This window comes from Bacillus rossius, chromosome 1 (assembly GCF_032445375.1).
Source record: "Bacillus rossius redtenbacheri isolate Brsri chromosome 1, Brsri_v3, whole genome shotgun sequence".
NCBI classification, from domain to species: Eukaryota; Metazoa; Arthropoda; class Insecta; order Phasmatodea; family Bacillidae; genus Bacillus; species Bacillus rossius.
The window spans coordinates 149,231,825-149,255,760 of NC_086330.1; the positions used below are offsets into that span (position 1 = coordinate 149,231,825).

Here is a 23,936-nt window from a genome sequence, read left to right on the forward strand (position 1 = left end):
TTATCATGAAGAAGGTTTTTATGCTATCCATTTTTTTTGTAACTCGCCGCTAGATGGCGCTGTAGCGCATCAACTTCTAAACCTTTCAACCGATCGCCATGGGTAAACAGAAAATCATAGGTCACAGATACACAAACAGTAATTATGTGTCATTTCTTAATGTCCAACACACTGGACATATCGCTATCCATTTTGCTGTAACTCGCGGACAATAGATCACCTGGTGTTCAGCCCGGGCAAAGCCGGGTACTGCAGCTAGTTTTTATATAAGACTTATTATTACATCTACGTGAAAAGAGATTTTTTATAGAAGATCAAATCCACAATTACATTTGTGTTAACAGAAGTCATGAAAGAAATTTCTCACTATTTAATACTTAAAAATAAAATTGTAACTTCACATGGTGACCTGCCAAGGAACGCAAGACATTTACCATCTCTCATACTCTACTTTTCTTCAAGGACAGGTCATATCAGGTTTTTGAATTCTTGTTAGCTTTTAAATAGAACACATAAAAAAATTTCGTCTTGGTCAAGCGTTATCGCTGACCGGTTTGGGTCACGACAGGTGCTTCCCAACAAATGTGTATAAAATGTCAGCTTGTCCAAGGAATGTCCAGTCAGTTTCAAACAGCGTAAAGACCTACATAAGGTGCCTGTACTGTCTGGCAGTAAAAGTAAGTACACTGTTAAAATTTTTCACCATAATTTACGAAGGACGCTGGTTAATAATTATCCTGAGATCTTAGTAAATTTACGGTTATCTTCGTAAAACGCAATTACCGTGAGTTCGCGTGCTTTAAAATTAAATCGCAAGAATGATTTTAATATCTTAACGACTCAATAAAAAATACTTTTCTTTCTTTCACATTTGTTTTTACATATTTTGAAACTAAACATGCAGCTCGAAGGTCAGAATATGTCGTAGTTTTTACGAAGACCATATTGTCTGAAATTACGAAGCGCTCATTGTTTATTTCGGGTAAAATCATCGTTGAAAAGTTCGTAAATTTACTGTAATTTCCAAAAGTCTATGTTACGTTCCATTACAAAAGTGTTATGCACTGTTATCTTTCAGCTTAAATGTACAAAATAAACTGGTAATAAATTATTCAGAGATATCTTCGTAAATTTTTTGCCCAGTGCTGTACTCCGGGAGATGCAACACTACTGAACGGTGGATTTTAATAACGAGCGAGAGATGTGCTGTGCGTAAATTTAGTTTTATTTTCAAACTAAATTTGAGCAAACATAAACATTGAATATGTTCTCTTGTTCATACACTTGGTCTTGTATGTATTCATGAACGACTGAATTTTTGTAAACACAAAATAATACGTAATTACACACCTACAAACATAAGATTGAACACACATATTTTACAAGTCCTTTGCTTTAAATATTACTTGAGCAAGAAATTTTCTGAAAAAGTAATTAAGGCTCTACAATAATATATTACAGTAGAACTTAACTGTAATTCAGACTGAATTTTACTAAATACATCGGCTTTCATAAATGTATACACAAAAACAAGTGAGTGACAGCGCGAACAATATTAAAAATTCTCACAAAATTACTTCACTACAAACAATTCATAAAATTAGAATCTCGAATTTATTTCTCGACCCAGAAAATACTATTTATAGTTCAAATGTCTGTAAAATTGCGATCACAAAAATTATAACCTGATATCTGAGAAAATGATTAACCGTGTACATGTGTATTTTCCTTGGTTTAACTGCCCTATATTAAACTCGCCCGCAATAGTGAGTTTAAATTAAACGTCACTCGCCTTCCACTACGGCGTCACAGGCGCGGGGCTGCGCAGACAAGTCCTCGCAGCGACTGGAGCACTCGCCGGCTGTGCCTACTCGCCCCGCGAGTCCCTGCTCGTCGCTGCAGCGCCCGGGTGTCTGCACCCAGACCCTCTGCTGCGCCTCGCTGCACGATCTCCCTCGCAGCTGCGCAGTCTCCAACTAACCCACGCGAATTACCTCGTGCATGACGCTCGTGTTCCGTATAGCAGGGAACACAGATACTTAGTGTACTCACTTCTATAAAGAAGTCACAATAAGCATCACTGAGTATTAACAAAACCTTCACAACCTTCTTAAGTCTACAACTAGAAAAATCTTCTGTCATCCACTTGCGTCTTCACTGTGTGTGTACCACAGAACACAGAATTTGGTAAATGGAATCCGTTAAAGTTTCTTGAGAGATCCAGTTAATCCGGAACTGCAATTTTTTAAGAAACTTTCTCTGTTACAAATTCAGACATATTTATTTCAACTCCAAAACAGCGTGAGAACTAGAATTCTTAGTAGAAAAAGTATTATTTATGTGTTTTTAAGTTGATTGCGTTAGCGCTTTTAATGCCGTCTTCTAAACAGCAAAGCTACATATATATGTGTGTGTGTGTGTGTGTGTAGGTGTATGTGTGTGTGTGTGTTGTGTTTGTAACAACAGCGAACTAATGCACCTTGTCACAGGCATATTAATTACAGAGCAGTATATTGATGTTAATGCAACTGTTTCTAGAGCATATGTAAGAAACGACGATGTTTTGAAAGTTCAATGAATGTACATATTAGGTGCTATAATAACATCGCCTTCTCTTATAAATATTAAAATGTGAGGATTTATAAATACAGAAGGCTAATTTCTCACAAAATATTAGTACAGTGGAAGCACACAACATTTTAATAACTTGGCTAAGCATTGAACAGCATATTCCTTCAATGTTTTTTTTACATTTGTTTAATACAATCACATTTTTGCCAAACTGGAGCTGCCCACATTTTGCAACAAAGTCTTAAGTTATTGCTTTGAGCCCTACATGAAAACCCTTTTACTAGCCACAAACAAAACGCTATGACGTTTGCTTCATAACTAATCCGGGAATGCTTCTCTATCGTAGGCTACTTGTGAACTACAGTTCTGAAGCTGAATAACTTTAAAACTGACTCGAACAAAATTGTATGTTAAATGTGTGTTTTTCTTTCAGGTTCTCCACAGACACAATGAAGGCCGTGTATGCTGTCTTTTTCCTCTTCTCCGTCTCCTCTGTGGTAAGTTAAGTTCGTTTCTGCCTATGTGAAAGTCATATGATTGACTCAGGATCTATGCAATTTATTTGTGACGCGCAGGCGAATGTTAGACTGACGCCATTGACTTGACAGAACGCAGTAGTGAAATGAAAGGTACGTATATAATCTTTTTTCTGTTCCAGATTGGAGACAACGATTACAAACAAGCACTAAAAGATTCATTTAAGAATTGTACTCAAAAATATCATGTACAGAAACGTAAGTACAAGTATTATTTATGTTTTTGTTGTATATATACTGTTTGTAGGCATACTTAAGGCAGGAAAAGTCATGTAATAGGGACACTATTCTAATGACGCACAATTGTTTCCGTTAGAAAATATAAATTATATTTTTTTATTTGGATAAAATAATTTAGTTTATAATAAATATATGAAATAAACTTTTTTTCAGTTCATACACATACCCTTACTGACGAGCAGGTTAGTAGACTATTAAGTAATTAAGTAGTTTGGAGCCTAATACATGTAAATCAAAGAATATAAATAAAATTGAAGTTAAATTGCACAGTCAGTTAGTGAAAAACAAATACCTGCACCAACGTTTCCATGTTTTAATACAATTTCTTGGACACATGCCTTTGAAGTTTTGTACAAACAGTCATGGAAAATTTTTTTAAAACCTTAATTAAATTTCGTCTTTGCTTTTTTTTTATTTTCACGACTAAATTTCTTCCACGGAATTCTTGTGCTGTCTGATTTTTAAGTTAGAATGTATTCGTCTGTGCTGTCTTCGTCGTGTTGTCCATAATACCTGTTTGTGTTCATCTTTGGGTTTATCTGTTTGACAACAGCTTATTTAGGCTTGTTTAATGTGGGTTTATGTTTTCATTTTTTGCTCAATTTGCGTTCTAGAATTTTTTTTTCCATGACAAAACGTGCAAAACGGCAATGACGTGTATACAAGAAATTGTATTAAATCAGAACTCTCCATTGCACGAATCATTTAAACAACTTTTTCGTATTAGATTCCGTGCAAGGGTACCGTTTCTTCGATAAGCCGGCGGGTGGAGGCAAACGTGCTATCTCCCGCGTCTGACTGCTAGAAAGCCCGCAAAAGGATCGTAAAGTCTAGGCAAGCCAGAGGACTATCGATTAGCCGCTCTCGAGGTTAAATGCAGCGACCAATCACTGGAAGCTGCACTCGAGGGAAATCCCGTAGCCAACTAAAATTCAACAAGGGGAGCGATGTTATTGATGCTTTAATAAGGATAAGGCCTCGCCATCTTGCAATCTCACATATGTTGATACCGCTTCCAATAAAGAATTCCTGCTATTTTTTTTGACATTGCATAGGACTTAGCTTTGGCTGTTTATTGAAGTCAGCACCTGTAAACTGTTGTTCCCTCGCGGCGCTGACAGACTAGAGCCTGTTATTAAATATGTGTTCGCAGTTAGGTATAGAAGGTCTGAAAGATTTAATTTATGCCTTTAAATGCTAAAGGTACATTGTCAAAGATTCTTCGTACGATAATGGGGATTCATTGTCTAATTGTTTATTCGAATGACTAGAGATGCATTACTTTTCTTAATCCTCTATGCATGGGAGCTTTGAATAATTTCCGTCCTCAAAGAAAGTGCATCATTGACAAGGAAACTGCATTGACCGTAGTGTGCGTCCCTTATACCTATACTTAGTAAGTAGACTCAGCTGATATACTGGATCATCCGTTGTACAACTTTCTTCAAAATATATAACACAAGTTCCTATTGCTACGCCCTATGGGCCGTCGAATGTACAGCGTGTACTGTGTGTGTGTGAAAACACACAAACTATGATGAATTGACTAGAACATCGTAACGACAACCATGCGAGTCTTAGTTTTTATAATTATTTTGAGTAGGTAATAATTATTTGACTTCACCTTTAAGTGTGATGACGTCAGCTAATATTGCATTTGGGATACGTTGAGTTTTATTAATATCATGGTAGTTTTGAAAGTTAATGAATAAGTAACTTTTAAAAGCAACAACATGCTTTTAATTTCTCTGCTTTATTTCTTGCGACTGACCAGTAACTACACAGAAAAATAATTCTGTACTTTTACAAACGAATCCTTTGGAATCCAGTGGTTAAGAAATAGTTTTTAATACTGCAAGAAAGGTATTGCAACTTTGTACAACACATGGCTGTGGTTATTTTTGCAAATATGAAATTTGCGCATAATTTTATATTTAAAATTTATATTTCATTCAAACTTAATTTTTGAAACCATGGAAAAAATAAAAGAATATTCAATAATTGACTGTATTTTATTTTAATTTATTATGTTTATTAATGTGCGCAGTTAATCCTGGAAAGTTATTCAGGGAACGGTTCACAAATAACTTTAACTATTGGAAGTACCGGGACAACACAAAGTATAAATTTCCGGGGAAGATCCGAACCCAGTATTACTGCGAACACTATTTTGCAGTGTTACAGTTGTTGTCATATAAATGTACTAATTTACAAAAAATTATCATAATTTTAAATGAATATTATAGTTCAATTTAAAAAAATTACAGTGTACGAGTAACTCTGATTAATTTTCTATTTGAATCAGTGAGTCACAACTACTCTAGTGCTGTGATATCTGTGTATAGCGCAAATGTTGCAATTCGGTAGACGGCGAAAGTGAATAATGCGCGCAACACGACAAGAACAATATTTGGACGCAGCTAAAACTCTCCCCCATAAAGTTCCCTGTCATTTTAGCGAAGTGCCTCAAGTAACATGAGAAATTCGGACATCCTGTTTGTTTTTAAATCAATAACAAAAAGCCTGGGTTGAGACAAACATTGCCAATGGCATTTCTGTCCCAACAAATATATTTGTAGTGAAACATAACGAACGACATTTATTCTCATACGTTGCATTCGTCTTAGGTAGAAAGCAAAATATATACCGTTTCCTTAATCCAAATTTTCTGTTTTAAAAGAATATATTTGAAAAATTCCATGCCGTTTTATTTTTTTGAAGTGAAACTTCTTTGGCCCCAATGAGAGTGAAATTTCAGGGCCGAATTTTTATGGAACTTTTTCGTGAAACATTGTTGTGAAACGTTTCTGACGCGAAAAGGACAGAGAATATTAAGTACTTGTCAAAGTGATGAACCCCTTACACTACACTACCAAGTCGAGGTTTGAATTGCCAAATCATTTTTTTCTTTTATACCCTATACTGAGTTACACGCACCTTTTTTTTTATTTTTTAAAAATATTTAGTCAACCTTTTGCATGAATCAATTTACTAACACCTTGTAAATTTTCAAGTGGTAAGTAGCCCATTTAATATTAGATGTTTCATCGTTTGAAGTTATTGAGCCTTACTAATATTCAGTGTAACATATACTAATTAAACTTCAATAAATTATCAAATAATCAAACGTTGTGGTTGCATTAAGAAATGGTGGATTAGTTAGAACCTAAATTCAGAATTATGTGTAAAACGCACATTATAAAATCATAATTCTATTTTATATCATATTATATGTATATACAAGCATTGTAACGTGCAATATCGTTTATTTTTCAGCTACTTCTGTGAGTGGAGCTGACTTGAATGGTTACCTTCAATTCGCCAAATCTAACCCTAGTGTGATTGCGGTAAGGTTCTATAGCTTTAACATTACCAATTCACAGATCAAAAACGACATAACAGGCAACTCTTTTTATTATTGTAGAGTCAATTTTAGTGAATAAAGAAACTTTAAGTTTCGTTTAACTGCTTAATACCATAAGTCTTATTTTCACTTAGTGCATGTGTTTTAATTTAATCTCTCCGTTTTATACTCAACGCATTAATATTATCATTAAAATGAGTATTTGTATTCACGTCGTCTTTGTCCGCTATGTTGAATATGAGACTTTTTCTGCTGCAGAACACAAAATGCAAGGTTTATATAGAGGAAAATCCAAAGAACCTTGTTTCTATGTAACAAAAAGATTGTTATTTACAAGATGTAAGCATCAAGGACTAGGAAGTTGTAATCATACGGCAATATCTTAGTAGTTATTTGAACATAGTAATAATTGTAAAAACATTCCCTTAATCCTAAAACATGTTCTCAGCTATAAATAAAAATCATTATGGCTGTAAATTATAAATACAGTGCAATACTTATGAAACTCGCAGCGTCGAGAGTTTTACAAGTTAAGTTTATAATTAAACTATACAGTATTTATTCACACAGCTACATAATTTAACTTATAATTATTGTACCGTATAAATTGGAAATTATTAATCGTACTTAATTTTTTTTTTCCGTGAACTACAATTTATTTTCTTTGAGAAGCTGTTGGAAGTGTGAATTTGCATTGAGACGTGCTGATCGATCGAAACCACTAAACATTAAAGAATATCTAAGACAGTTTATTTATTACAAATTTTGGTTTTAATGGCTCAGCACGCTTCCACGTGTCCGCGGGGGATCGCCTTCCACCGAGACCCGGGTTACCTTCCCAGCGGGGCGACACCCGTGTTTTCCACAATCAGGGAAACATGGCGGACATTGCAGTGAGTTTGTCCGTTCGTCATAGGTTACTCCCGTTTCCTCTACACAGTAATAATGTTCTGTACGTTTACTAAAGAATCCATTGGAAATCAGTTGCCAGGAGATAGTTTGTAATACTACAAGGAAGATATTTATTTTTATACAACACGTGGATCTGATTATTTTTGCAGATATTTAATACGTTTTTCGAGATAATTTGGGTATAATTTTATATTTTAATTGATGTTTCATGCATGAATTATTTTTCTTAACCATATTCAATAATTTAATTAAGTTTTATTATGCTCATTAATGGCATAGTTAGGTAACACTGGAAAGCTATTCAGTGAACGATTTATAAATTATTTCAACTATTGAAGTACTGAGATAAGACAACGTTAAATATCCGGTTAAGAATCCGAATCCAGAATTACTGCGAACACTATTTAGTAGTGGTACATTTATTTTCATTCAAATGTACAAATGTACAAATATCAATAATTTACCATAATTTTTTTCTGTTCTATTTTCAAAAAAAAAAATACAGTGGACCATTGCTCAATACTCATCGCCTCCAGCGAGATGTCAATTCCTGATACATTAATCCATCTCGATATCATTAACGCAGTGGTGTTGTTTCAGTGAGATCACTCACCGTTAAAATTTTCTGGCACAGTAGACTTCCCATAGTCCGGCATTCAAAGGTCCGGAACCCCCGATGGTCTAGCACTTGCGAGGGACTTGAGCCAACTAGCTAAGAAACTGTACTTCTTAGTCAAAGTCCAAAACGCTTTTAAAAGAACCCACATAAGTGGGTCAGGAGAGTTCGGCGTGGTTCGGGATCCCTCGGAAGTTAAGGCCTACGCACAAGCCTTTTAAATGTGCGATTAAAATTTAGTTTTAGCCTATATTTGGGTTGAAATGTTTGTCTATATGTTAATAATAAACAATATTTGCTTTTAAACACCGTCGTACAGATGTACCACCCTGGCCAGATTATCGTAAGTCTACTGTATGAGCGAAATAGGAAGCCGTTTGGCGGTAAACGGGTATGTGAACGAGACCGTGAGTTGTGTTTGTTTTCCCGGCAGTGTTTCTACGACTGCGTGTTCCGGGGGGCGGGGCTTGCGGGCGACTCGGGCTTCGACGCGGAGAGCCTGAAGACCGACCTGGAGGTGGGCAAGTCCAGCGCCATGGCGTGCGTGTTCCCGGGCGAGGACGTGGCCAAGTGCGGCGAGCAAGGTAACCGCACAGAACAAGGAGGGAGACACACAAGTGCGACTCTTACAGTGCAAACTGAAAACATGTTTCGCGCTGTCTGTTGGGTGGGTCCATAACTACTATCGAAAAAAAATCGTGATATAGGTTCTAATACAAAGTTTTATGTTTAATAATGTTTATTTATCTACTTCACGACGAATTATTTTGTAAAGATAATTTCAACTGTGTGAAAACCACTTAATGCTGTTTTGTAATAAAATGTCCATGTTATACATAAATTAGTGGGAGATTCAAAACTTTCTGGTACGTCACACCACGAAATATGTGGCTACCAAAATAGAGAGAATTTATTTTCACTGGTTTGTTTACCTTACTTCTTATCATTACTTCTCACAATCAATGTAGCTATCTTAGCAATATATTATGAAAGCTACTATCTAGCGGGCGGGCCCAAAACTACTTAAAAAAACTAGGTCTCAGGCTCGGCAATTGGAGTTTATCCCCCATGGGTAAATCATCCCCTCGCTCGACTGTGCCTCTGGCCAACCACTCTTCGCCTGGTAGCTCTTTGTCAAATGTACAGGTCGACCGATAAACATCTGCAGCATCTAGTGCACGCATTTCGAAGATGGATCTGAAAAAAATAAGATTTTTTTGAAAACCATGGACAAAGTATTTAAGATGGAGCACTGAGCACCTGGATGTTTAATTTAACAGAGTACCAAAACCATGGAGTTAGGAATTCTAAGGAGACGGCATGCTGTGACGTAGTTGATGTAGCTTTTTAACCTCGCCATATTGTTCCGTCCAAAAATTGCGGAAATGGCGCTTGTTGGTTAGTAAGTACGCATTAGAATCTCCGTCATTTAAAACGTCATTTTAATAAAAAGAAAGTAATTTAATGGCGTTTATACGGGGCAAACACCACACTTTAGCTAATGTTTTGGGCTTCTAACCAATATGGCGCAACAATTAATTAAAGGAAAAAAACAGCTTCCCACACTTACCATGTAATCATTCAGATGTGGCCAAACCTTGGCTACAACCAACGCAAAAATTAGAGTATTTCATTATAAAATTGACTTACCCTGTGTTTATGCACTACGTATGGAACTGTGGAAACAAGTGTGCAAACGTTTTAAGGTTATAACGGTTTTCAATTATATTACGTTCATTTTAAGTAGTTTCGAAAATTTAATGTTTATAATGCGTGTGAAAAATTTTTTACGTTCTTATAGATATTTTAAAGTAACTTTATTTTTATGAAATCAAAAAATGCAGTGATATATGTCGAATATTTTTGCATACTTAAACAAATTCTTCGACATTAATATGTTTCATAATACCAAAATTACTGTTTAAAATATTTTTTTTGTTTCTCTGGGATAGTTATTTAGTTTTATGACCAAATCACTTTTTCTTACGGTGTTAATTTTGCAAAACTAAAAAAACATTTCGGCTCAAAATAAATTTAATTAAATTTCTCTTAAAAAAATATTTATAATATCATCCATTAGCTATTTGGTCGCTTTTTAAACTTGGCTGTTTCCATTTACGTATCTACAAAATAAATTTGGTTTGAAAGAAAGGTATAGCAAAATAATTCAAAGACATTGAGTAAGCAGCAATCATTAGTCTGTAGTGACCGCAGGAAGAATATTGAGATAAATAATCTCGATGGTCGACTGGAATTTGAACTAGAGTTCTTTCATATGAAAGCAAATTTATTGTCTAACCACTTTTTGAATATTTTATCACCAACGAGCCAAATATCCCACATTTCTGGACTTGTTATTTACAGTTTTGACAGTTTCAATGACATCAAAAATTTGTGGTAAATTTTGGACTGTAAAAATCTACAGCCACGTTTTACTTCGGATTGGAACTTAGAATACGTCATACTGAAAGAGGGTGTGCATACAACTGCGCTACAGTACATAGTTATTTAATATTATTGTTGTGAAAACATTAGTTTATTTTCACATATGTTACATTTTAAAAGTTTTGCTACGTCGTATAGTTAAAATGGTATGTATAACTTTGAATTTTCCATTCGTATCTCATTCAATAATATCTAAAATGACATTCGGAATGTCATTAAATCCTTGCAAGCAAGCATACTACAATTTATTCGATGATAATTTCGTATTTATTTTACGTGTTTTGATAATTTTAGATTTCATAAATCGAAATATTTAATTTTTTTACAGCAAATACTGTGCAGTTATCAGACCCCACTGATCCAAAGTGTGAGAGGACACAAGAATTCGTCAAATGCTTAACGTAAGTAATTTTGAAGTATAAGTGTGCCTAATAAGGCGGCATTGGAATAAATTTGTGGGATGGGTACTCCATTCAAAATGGATAGCTATTTATTTATACACAACTGCTGATTTTAACTAATACGTACAACGCTCGCTGTAGAATATTTTTAGGCAGTTTACAATCAGCCAGTCTTTTTTATGGGTGTCGACTTCACTAAAAGGAGAGTACTGCAGAACGTGCCTAAGATAAGTGTTGTATCGTGAATTAGATTTATAATGACTTATCTGGGCGTGGTGTTCTATGGACGGTTCTCAAAAATTGGTTAGTTGGTCAAATACGATATTTCTGGTTTCTTATAGTGTTACAGAGATCCCAAAAGGTTATTTTTTATTTAGCTATCAGCCTCTTAGTGCTTAATGGAAGCCAATGTTTTTTTTTTGCTTAAAAAGAGTGTAATTTTCTTCCGATATAACTTGTTTCTTGATTTTATTGGACCCACGACGTAAATGTGCCTCAGAGTTCGGTCAGAATGTTCCATTCAGTCTCGGTGTGTGGTCTTGCGATGTCTGCAATCAACTAATTGCTATTACTCCAAATATAGCTTTATCCCTTTGTACTAAGTCCGTGAAATAATTAAAGTACTTGCGACCCTCGTGGTGTATTAGAGCTATTAGAACCTGTATATTTTTGGCCTCTAATAATAATATTGGCCAGTTAATTAAAAAAATAACATTTGATAGAATTCTTTACCTGAAAGTAGCATATATTTACTCATTTATTATTACGTGTCCTTATGGCAGTCGTAAGTTATTATTGTTATATAAGCAAGTTTTAGTTGTTATCTCTTTTTAAACCAATTGTATTTTCAAAAATTTTCATTTAATATGTTAATATTTGTACATAATAAATAAAATGATATTTTAAGTATTATAATTGCTAAGGTGTTCAGTAAAACGCAATCCACAAAACCATTTTAAAAATTACTACGTTTGTTTACCTGGAAGTTCGCTAGAAGGTGCACTTCACTTGCAGTTCTGACAACCCTCATGACGTCACTTCCGGGAACAAGTAGGCCCTACCTACAAGAATAAACTAAAGTCACATTTAGACAAGGACTGAAGCTGAATTCACCATTTAAAACATGAGCGAGTGCACAGCAGGCCATGCGCATGATTAAGCACACAACCTGTGCGAAATATTACTATTAAAATTCAGACCAAAAATAATTTGCGATTTATCTGAAATCTTTTGGTAGAGTTAGTAAATGAGTATATGAACTACTATATGATTACCCCACGTCATCTGACCAGCAATTTGTGAACACAGATATAAATTAATTGGGGTTATGTGAAATTTTTAGTTTACCATTCTACCCATGAAACATTTTTTTTTTTATTTACATTAATTGCTAGTGACTTGTTATTAGTAATAGGAATGATTAATTTTCAAAGCAGGAATTTCTTGCACCTGAACATTGCAATATCTCGATAATTTATTGCCAAAATATCGCTGATAATTATTAACAGTTCTGTAGTCCCACCAATATGGCATCTACTCCACTCTCATTGGCTTTTGTGCCATGCGTCCTTAACAGAAATTGAATATATTAATTTTTCTCCTCTGCACACGACCGTCATGCGCGCTATTATGAATAACTACGTTCGAAAAACATGGTGATTAAATCTTTTACACACGACCTAATGTTACAGTTACTGGGTTTTTTCTGATTGTGCACCGAGCTTCAGACACGGGTATAACCTTAAATGCTGAGACCAATACTGTAAACAACAATTCAACTAAACTAAAATGTGATTTTAACAAAGTAGGAATTTTATAGTCTACTCATACCGCACGGTCTTGGAAACTTTGGTAATGGTTTTAATTGGTATTCGGGACCTAGAGTCTGATTTATCTCTCTGCTCTTTACCAGAATGGATGGATTACCTAGATTTATACCCTCGCTGTAAATTTCTACCTCTTAATTGGATCCGTTAATCCAGCAGTTTAATTATTCTTGCCTACATATTCCCAAACAATGCTGGTTACAATGAACAATTGTGGGCCAAATAAATTTTTCCTTACATACTTTATTTCTTCAATAATTTTTTTTAACTCGTATTGCATGACTATAAATACTAGAATATTGGGGAAGGAATTTTCAATACTCAAATACGATGAATTGGGCTAAATTATTTACGTGCTTTTGCTCAGGCGTTTGCTTGATAGCTGAAATATCGTGCTACGAATAGTGCGTTTCAACTCAAATTGCCCATGACGGCAGTAAACTTAAAACAAAATACAGAGCCAAATAATAAGGAAGAAGTTACAAAGTTGAGAAGTTGAAGTGAGATAAATATTTTTTCGCAATTAATTTTTTACCACTTATTCTAAAGGGGAACCTGCTATTCATTAACCCCGAGTAAGACACCCAAAACATCCCAATTCATTCATTCTATGATTTTGTTTTCAGTTAACTTGAATTATTTTCAAGCAAACATTCGTTCTTTATTTATTTATTTTTTCTTTAGGGTATGCGTGATCGAAAATGACATAAAATTTTGGATAGGTTACGTTAGGTGAGTGACATTTGAAACACCTTAAATTCGTTAACATTTAAGTAAACTCCAAACATTTTTTTTTAAATTCAGACCTTGAAGTTACATGAGTGGACATCGAACTTAAAATATTTCAGAACTTTTTGGGGATTAATAAACAATAAATAAATAAGCTTTCATTTGATAGATAGCCAAACACGCATATGGAACTAGAAGCAGAACATGGATTGCTCTAATATAAATTTCTTTAATAGCTTTTTTGTTTATTTGTAATATTCCTTTAATTTAAAAAAAAAAAATTGTTTGCTTAACACGTGTATTTAATGTTTACAGGAACGTTAAATGCAACGTGATGTGAAGAAGTGCCCTTTCGTCCAGTATCTGCAGTGACAAGTCAAATACTCTATGTGGATAAGAAAGAAAGATTATCTAGCATGTAGTAAACCATAACTGCAAACACTGCATATATATGTGAAGTTTTTATGTCTATGATTTAAATAAATTACTTTGTCAAGTATGTTACATCATAAAACTGTTTTGTCATGACTTCAATAAAGTTTTAAAATTTTTTTTTTTTTTTCGTAATACTAAATTAATGTGTTTTAATAATAAAATATTAGGTTGAGAAAGGACAAAATTTCCGCCACGCCATAACCAAAATCTACTCCCAAATAATATGATAATTTTTCTCCCTGCGAAATATTATAATCATATGACATTTTAGCTAGTTGAACTGATTATGATAGGAATGCTATCTTGAAAAGTTTTAATTTAATTATGTGAACCGCTATGTTCTCATTAAAAAGTAAGATATCAAGATTTCAAAAATTTTCCCAAGACACAAAAAGTTTACAGTTGACAGTTTTCTGAATTACGCTATGCGGAGCCTGGGTTTGAAACGGAACCGCCGTATTTCGAGGTGAAACTTCTCGCCACTACGCAACATTTAAAGTATTTTATTTTAGTTAAGAAATAACAATCAGCTTGCTTTGAAAAAATACAAGGTAATATATTAAATTATTTTGCTTCTTTGTTTTTGTTTTTGCGCATGATTTTAAATACATTCAAAATATAACAATGTTTAATTGTTTTTAAGAGATTATAATAATTGACTTAATAAGTCCTCGTATAACGATTTTAAGAACCTAAACGCAATTTTTCATGTCGGCCTTAGCATGTACCCTACTGAAACCATGATATTGTGTGGTATCTAGTTTTGAAACAATCTTTCATGTGTAGCCTTCGTTACAAAACTTCAGTTTGAATATATCTTCATAAATCAATAAAAATAAGGTTTTCCCAAAACCCTGAAAAACTCATTTTATTTAAAGTTTTGGTGATAACTAATTTTTTTAAACTTAAAAATTATGCACTAATATAGTAGAGATAGGACAAGGCTACAACCGAACTTTTGATTAAAAATTGTAAATCAAATAAATTCATTATTTCAATGCCTGACAATTGATAAAATATGTATCAAACAAATATGATTAAATTATGAATAAATCGAAAATAATGGGGAAAAACACAATATAGTCGGAAAAATAGGTATGTACCCCCTTAAAAACTCATTATTGATAAGGTTATTTTCATTTTGTAAATTTTATTGACTGTAATAAAAGTTGTGAAATAGTATGGAAATAAGCAAATTCACGCCCATGCTCTTCATGGGACTCGAACTAAGAACGCTGACCGCTGAACACCGACTGTGCTAGGGAGGTCGGCTACAACTGCTGCCTCGCGAGTCTCAGCTACAGGCAGCCCACAAACCTGGCAATAACATGACAGTAAATAAAGTAAAAGAACCCACGCGAAAATCTCTCTGGCGCAATATTCCCGGATGGTTACGGAGTTTGGGTTAGTAGTAATTAAACTCGTTGAAATCAATCTCTCTACCATTTCAAATCAGTGCTCTGAGATGGATATTTATCTGCCCCGATAATGCTTTGAAGTTTCATAATAGTTGAAACTGAACCGGAAAAAAAAATTTAACAACTTATTTTTGAAGCTAGAGCTTGTTTGTTGTTCTTACAAAAAAGCTTTACATTGATTTGTGTATGTGTTTCGTTAATCTATAAATTCATATTTATTTATTATCTATTTTATTTAGGTCATCAATACATTTGGTAAAATAAACTAAAACATTTTTTTGGAAATATTTGAAACTAGTTTGTGCTGTTTAAGTAAAATTATCTCAGTTAAATGTATACAAGTAAGAGTTTCACACTCCAGTCCATTTGAATATTTAAGAATCTCTGAGCATGTATAGCTAATACTAAACGGAAAACATAAATATACAATAATGCGCTGTGATAACCAAAAATATTTTTTTTGCTTTCCTAATAAAATCAAATGTTTTTAAAGCCACACAAAAAACTAACAAAGGAGTCATTAAAAAAAACACCCCACAGATCAGACATCTAAGTTAAATCGTTTGCATAACGCACAGCCTAAAAGTTAAAAGTAAAACTTAAAAACAATCAATTACACTATCTAAACGTTTTCTAAGTGACTGAAAAATAACGTATTAGGTAAAAATAAATAAATATGCATACGCACATCGGCCATGGGTCTGGTGATCATGATCGCCCATCCGGTGAAGGTAAGTGGTTCAACCTCGAACCCACAAAAAAAAAAACGGACCTGATAGTTGATAGGCGTACGGCTCGGTACGAACTGCAATATAAGTCGTTTTAATTGAGGTCTGTAGCAAACAAGTGACACAGTAACCTATATTTACAGGTATTTATGGAACAGAAAGTGTGTGTAAATAAATTATTGATAATTTTTCTGTAAACTCTGCCAGGAAGGATATTCACAAGGGTAAAATTATGGCTACAATATACATACATTATGTTTTTATTTAATCTTTACAGTTTTAGTGATACTTTCTCAATTCCTAAAAACACTTAATTTTATTTTTTTGTTGTACTTATCTATTTTTGGGGATTTTTGTGGCAATAATCTTACGCTATAGTTATAATATGAATGTTTAATTATTTTAAAATAATTAAGTAAATTAAAAAATATATATTTATTTCATAGACATAAAGCATGATGTCCAGTAGAACGAAGGTACACCTTAACCCAAACATTTAAGGTTTGATAAACTCCGTGTATCATTGAGATATGACTGGTCCACTTCAGTGGACGAATAGATTGAGAAGGTTAACGTCTCTTTAATAACGTACTCACACAGTGACCCTGCTCAGGGCTAGTGAGATAGGAATCGGCTATGGCCTAGTGCAAGGATACACGCTAACTCCCGCCTGCGGGGGATGAATGGAAGCTGTGGTAAACCGAAATAAGAATGGCTGGAGCAGGATTTGAATGGAATGTGAGTCCTGGACACACAGACAATGTACGGAATTTTCAACGAAGATCTAACCGGAAATAAACGAAGAGTTCTTCCTGATTTCAGATTATTGGATAATCATAGAAACTACAACGTATTTCGACTAAAGTGTTCTGGTTTTCGTTGTAAACAGGGTAAACACAGGCGTGGTATAAACAACAGTGTTTCTGCAGTTGTCTGAACAAGCTTTTGAATGCTTTGCTTCTACTCGTAAGGATTCATGACCAATGTAAGGGGATTAAGTAATTACCTGTAATGTCACAAAGATGCTGATATACTTCAGAAGATCCCAGGATATTTTGGAACAAGCGTTATTCTCAAATTAAAGGTAAAATGTTTAACTGTGTATTTACCCTTAAAAAAACATTTAAGTGACAGAACAAAAATGCGTTCATTATTTAAACAATTTCATAATTGTACCCATGAACAACTCAAAATTCGAAACCGAGAAACCCTCACACAGAAAGCCAACAAGCATACAACTGCACCACTTTGCTTTGTTTGATTCATATATCGGTAACAAATATGACCCACTGGCTAAAATTTTGTTACAAATTCTCATATCCGCATGGGACAACCGCTGACTAGCACTAATTGTGTACATCGATGCATGAGTCGCCCGAGTTGAACTAAGTGTCAGAACTAATAAAGGCCATATCAGGTAGTAAAGGTACGTCATTCGTTTTCTAACCACAGAGTCCGGAGTTAGACCAGCGTAAAACCTTAGCCAACGTTAGAACCTATAAAAAGAGAACTGACACAGAAATCATAAACCCCCAAGTTACATCAACGAAGAAGAAAAACCGAAGGTAATCAACTCTTGAAGATTATTTTTGTTTAATATTGTATTGGCTACAAACCAAAATTCAATATTAGTCATACTCACAGCGAATATTTTATCGCAGGATCCAAAACATAGACAAGGAAATTGTGGTGTATTAAATCTAAAACCATCATTGAACTCTGGCTTTCATTTAACAAGAATATTCTACTTTTTAATGACTAAAAATATTTAATACATTTTTATATAAAAGTTGGCACTTCTCATTTTAATTTCAGTACAGGCCATTGAAAATTAATTTTATTATTAAATAATAAATAGAAGTTTAAATAAAGGTATGTATTTTGATGCATACACACGCAAAGTTCATATGTTAAATTAAAAAAAAATGAAATTTTAGAGAAGAAGAAAATTTTAATCCTACAAATTATGTTAGTATTATTCTATTATATAGTTTTTAAATATAATATACTAAATAATACTTGACTAACTAATTATGAATCCCAGAATTCAAGTTATATAAGCCAAAAATTAGAACGAAATTATGTCGGGCAGAAAAACTAATAAATATTTTTTTTTCAATTTAATATTGTAGTTTGCATACAGTAGTGTTAAACCGAGGTCATACGAGAAAATTCCCTAAAAATAACTAGAGGGGCGAAAAGGAATAAACCACAGAATGGTCGCACGCGGCAGTTTCCACGTTTGTGTGCTACGGACCTGAAAGAAGGTATTTCACAGCCGTTCACGTTGTTCTCTTTGTCGGGACCTAAGCCGAATTTATGGCAAGACCTGGCTGTTGAGCGCAGTGCAGATAAGCGGCCCGCGAACACGACGTGATGTTCGTAACGGCCAGCGCACCGAAGCCGAGATGCGCTCAGCGGGACGTGAAACACGCTGTTTTTACTTTTGCACTTGCTGTGTGCCACGATTATGTCACGTGTTCACATCACTCCAGGTTGGACACAACATGCCTATAGAGACCGTATTAAGCTGGAGTCACAATGCCTCGACGAACACGGCATGCTCACGAGCCAACGGAATACAAGGTCGCTGTGACGACATCACGACAAAATACGCGCCCCGACGGCCTGCAAGAAGTAGACTGTTTCTACTATCGTCGTGTCGTGCCACACGACGGAAATAAAACGGAAACCTTACAGAACTAAAATTTAAAAAAATATTCACCTACTTGGTAAGTCTTTATGCTGAAAAACGAAATTTCGTTTTACGTTTGGGTACACTTTCACATTTTTAGTGTGACTTCAATGTTTTTAGAATAGCTTAGCAGTGGTACTATTATCTGTCCCTTATCAATATATCTACAGCCTACTTTATTGTATATAAAATAAACTTAACTAAATGTTATACTATTATGCTTTTCAGCTATCATCAGAAAATAAAAGATTCCTACATTGATTTTGGTGCATTAAATACTGAATTCTATAAGGTATTTGTTTTGTAATGATTTTCCGACAGCTATATTAGAGTTCGTCGTGTTAATGTTGTGGTGGTATTGTGACCCTAAGCTATTAACTCTGTCGTACTGGTACGATGTACGACGCCTTATCGTATTAGTAGTGATCATTAGTCGATAAGTAGGTTATATCCTTTGGCAGGTTAGACTTCTTCTCCTTGTTTGCAACTGTCTCGTCATTGGCTGTGAAGAGCACCGTAGTCCATTCATCATCGTGAAGCATATGTATATGTGCTTCAAGTCTACTTTGTTACCCAATGAATCCGCGAAAATAATCATGGCTATACTAATAAGGCATTACAAAACAGTATATATGTTCAGTAAAAAAATTCATAGCTTTGAAATTGTCTTAGGAAAAAGAAAAAAAAAATATGGTTTGTAAGTAGTGCCAACACGTCACAAATTAAAATAAATAACAAAATGTCTGCCAATCATCCTGACTCCAAATTCTTTGAAAATGAGAAGGCTCGTATTTTGTCACAGGAGTGAAATATAAAGTAAGGAAAAATAAGTAAAGCATAAAATTTAATACATGCATCACCGATATGTTAGTTAATCGTCCTGCACATAAATATATAAGAAATTCAAAATAACGATTATATTTGATAGCCGTAAGGATGTATATAATTAAATGAATAGCACAAAAATAATTATTTAAACAAAATGTGTATCTGGTGTAAATTTTTAAAATAGCATTTTCTGTTATATGCCGAAAGTAATGACTCAACATTGTTTTCATCTCATTTCACTTTCAGAACACTACCAACTCAATGAGAATATGAATACCAGTTTCTCCAAATTCATAAAGAAACGAAAAAGTTGTGTATAGTTTGCACTCCACAGAAACGATCAATAGATTCACAGACGTATCCAGAAATGTTATGTTTCACGATAAAGCCTAAACTAACTAAATACGAAATAACTCTTTGAGATTCGTGATTTATTCCGAATTACCGTTCAGCTGAAACGAGGTTGTTAGCTACATTCTAGTTTTTTTCAATCCTGTCGAAACTGGCGTGGAGGCCACACAAATACAAACAACAACAATAATCCATGGAGAGACAGCATTCAATCAATGCAGGGGAAATTGTGTTTCCGCACGCTGTATATCTAGTACCTCGTTGTGGGTAAATTCAATCGTGTTGGTCCTTTTTTTTATTGTTTGGTACCATTTACGGGCACACGAAGATAATATTGAACAAACGGGTCACCACTTCCCTGAACGCCACACATCGAGAGCTCATAAAATGATATTGCATCGTCCATTAATAAAGGTTGATTTGGTCATGATATCTGTGAGGAAGAAACATTTTCGGTATTTTCATTAAATTTTAACGCGCCTCTCTCTCCAGCTCGACGCTATGCTGCTGCTCGCGGGAACTGCGCTTCGGAAGTAATGTGGCAAATGTTGACAGCACTGCGCGCGCGCCAACTGCCGAGAGCCGGTGGTTAATCAAATCCCTCGCTGGTTGAATATCAGGCTGGCGAGTCTCCAGCCAGATCGTTGAGCACTACATCGTGTTCGAGCTGTGCTTGTATAACAGCCCGCTGAAGTCGTGGCTCTTCTCAATTACAACAATTATTCGTCCAGCGAGCAGCCACTCTGCACGGTTCATACATTTTCCACAAAGTGTGTTCCGCGTGTATTATGAGCGCATACTCTTCGCACGCTGTCAGTAATTCCCGTATAACGCATTGCTACCCCTGATTCATAATGTCCAGCAATTTTTTAATTAGCTTACCAGTATCTTATTTCTCAAGTTACCAAGTTATGAAATTGCTAAATCTAGCAGCTTAGTATATTAAGGATTGTGCTCTATGGTTACAAGGCAAACACAACTTCAACTGTTCTTTCATCCAGAAAATAGTTTCGTACATTCATAGGTTGAAAACTCTGATAAACGTAGATATATGATGTGTTTGAAAAGCCTATCTTACTTGGCTTATAGGGTAACGGTAAAAATATAAAGTTATAAGTGACAGCCAACATCGAGTCACAACTCATATTCACAACGAAACAATGGTAAGTTTGACGCTAGAAAATAAGCGATTTGTTTCTTATAATATTGTATAACCGGTTCTTCCCCCCAGCTTCTATGCATTTCGTTCGTCCTACGTGTTGGGGTCAAACGACCTCGCTGTCTATGAGAGCCCAAAAAAAAAAAATCAATATGCCTTCCCTGATGACTCTGAATGTCAAAAAAAAATTTTTAGCTTTCAGGACATATGGCTTCATTGGTATGTACTATTTCTGTCATGTTGCTTCTAACGGTTAGACGCAATATTTCGCCGGTTCGAAAAATGACAGTCACGTATATAAAAAAAAGCTATACCCTGAGGGAATTCATGTGACTTAAAGCTAGTGCTTTAAATGCTCTACAAGACAAATGGTCACTTTCTAAGTTGTAACTTCTTCTGAACTAGCGAAATATCACAGCTTGAGGCATACCCTTACTATATGTCTCGTGCATATTCACTTACCTAGTAAACTTTACAATGCATCATTAGTTATGTAAATGACATTTTCACGCTATTGCAGAGCTTCATTGGTTCATTATTAAGTCCGACAAAGTGATTCGTAGAGAATTATTGCCCTACTCATTAGAGAATGACGCGCACCTAACTATTAGTTTCCCCACCACGCTGCAACTACAGTTTCGTGGCTGAACATCACTTTCCGCGACGAGCCTAAGACTTTACATTTTCTTTTGAAAATGGAACAAAAATATTCATGTAAAATTACAGATATTTGTCGATATTTACATTTACATGATAACAGCTATATCACTACAAAATAGTGTTCCCAGTAATACTGGGTTCAAATCCTGTGTGTTGCCTCTGTACCCCGTACCTCAAACAGTTGAAGTTATTCTTATACCGTTCCCTGAACAGCTTTTCAGTATTAACTGCGCACATAATGAGAATAATATTACAAAATAAAGTCAAACTAGTGAATATCCGATTATCTTTTCAATGTTTTAAAAAAACATTACGCTTGATGAAGAATTAATTAAAATATAAAGTTACGCGCCAATTAAGGAATACTTAGTATTATCTCGAAAAACGTATTTAATATATACAAAAAAACGTATCCATGTGTTGTAAAAAGTTACTTTCTTTTGTAGTTCTAAAAACTATTTATTGGCAACTGGTTTACAAAAGAATCTATTGTAAAGGTACAGAAATTTCAGCAAGCTGTCAAACGCGCTGTTTCGTTGGAGTTTTTACTCTTCCGGCCCGATGGGCAGAATGACCGAGTAAACTGGATCATATGCGAAGCAACGACGTAAACCATCCAGATAGGCCAGCATTCCATCGAAAATATTTACTACACGGCTACTGGTTCCCATATGGATTTTTAAGTTGGAGATGATCTACTGTTTTGTTGCAAATAATAGAGAAAGAATTGATATTGTTTAATTGTATAAACTTCTGTAACCATTGGTACCAATATTCAATATTCAAAAACTACCCACCCTAATTTTTATTTTTGCAAGTTTCCACCCCTAAGGGGTTAGAAAGGGGTAGGTATGTTTTAAAAGTTAAAAAATTTTATCTCGGAATTTAATTAGGATATATGATTAATTTTGGGTACCAATAAACACTTACATCCACAATTATATATTTTTTGAAATTCAACTCCTAAGGGGTGAGAAAGGAGTAAGTTTGATATTAAATTTAATAATTATATCTGCGAATTTAATTAAGCGTAATTAATGATTTTGAGTACTAATAAAATTTTCGAAACATTACCAAAAAATTTTATTTTAGAAAATTCAATATGTTTTAAAAATTAATAAATATATCTCTGAATTTAATTAGGTATTATGAATGATTTCGGATACCAATAAAAACCATTCGAAAAATCCCATCCACAATTTTTATATTTTGAGAAATTCAACCCCCAAAGGGGAAAAAAATTAATAATTATGTCTCCGAATTTAATTAAGCGTAATTTATGAATTTGAATACCAATAATAAACATTCAAAAACTTACAACATTTTTTATAGTTTTTTAAATTCAACCCGTAAACGGTAAAAATGTATGTTTAAATAATTAATAATTATATCTCCGATTTTGATTACTTTTAATGAATTATTTTGGATACCATTAATAAACATAAGAAAAATTACAATCACAATTTTTATTTATGCTAACTTCAACCATTAAGGTTTGAAAAAGGGATAAGTATGTTTTACAGATTAATAACTATAACTCCGCATTTAATTAAGCGTAATGAATGATTTTCTGTATCAATAATGACCATACATAAACTTCCAACCAACAATTTCGTATTTTCGAAATTCAACCCCTAAAGCGTGAAAAGGGGATAAGAATATTTTAAAAAGTAATAAATATATATCTGAATTTAATTAAGCGTAATGAATGATTTTGGGTACTAAAATGACCCTACAAACACTTCCAAACAATTTTTTTTTTTACTTTCGGAATATAACCCCTTAAAGGATGAATTATGGGTAAGTATGTTTTAAAGATTAATAATTTTAACTCCGTATTTAAGTAAGAGTAATGTATGATTTTGGGTATATCCAATATACTAATAATTACTATGCAAAAACGTTCTCACAATTTTTGATTTTTCGAAATTCAACCTAAAGGCGTGAAAAATGGGTAAGTATATTTTAAAGATAAATAATTTTATTTCCGAGTTTAATAAAATTTGATAAATGATATTGGCT

The 23,936-nt window shown here is 34.1% G+C and overlaps 1 protein-coding gene across 1 annotated transcript; it reads left to right on the top strand.

The window, feature by feature from the left end:
- Window positions 1-765: 765 nt before the first annotated feature.
- LOC134546271 (uncharacterized) lies at window positions 766-14,214 on the top strand. Its single transcript, XM_063388979.1, has 7 exons — window positions 766-784; window positions 3,005-3,068; window positions 3,230-3,305; window positions 6,624-6,694; window positions 8,673-8,823; window positions 11,013-11,085; window positions 13,956-14,214. The coding sequence occupies exons 2-7, from the start codon at window positions 3,021-3,023 to the stop codon at window positions 13,978-13,980; spliced, it is 444 nt and encodes a 147-aa protein (XP_063245049.1). The 5' UTR covers window positions 766-784; window positions 3,005-3,020; the 3' UTR covers window positions 13,981-14,214.
- The last annotated feature ends 9,722 nt before the right edge of the window (window positions 14,215-23,936 follow it).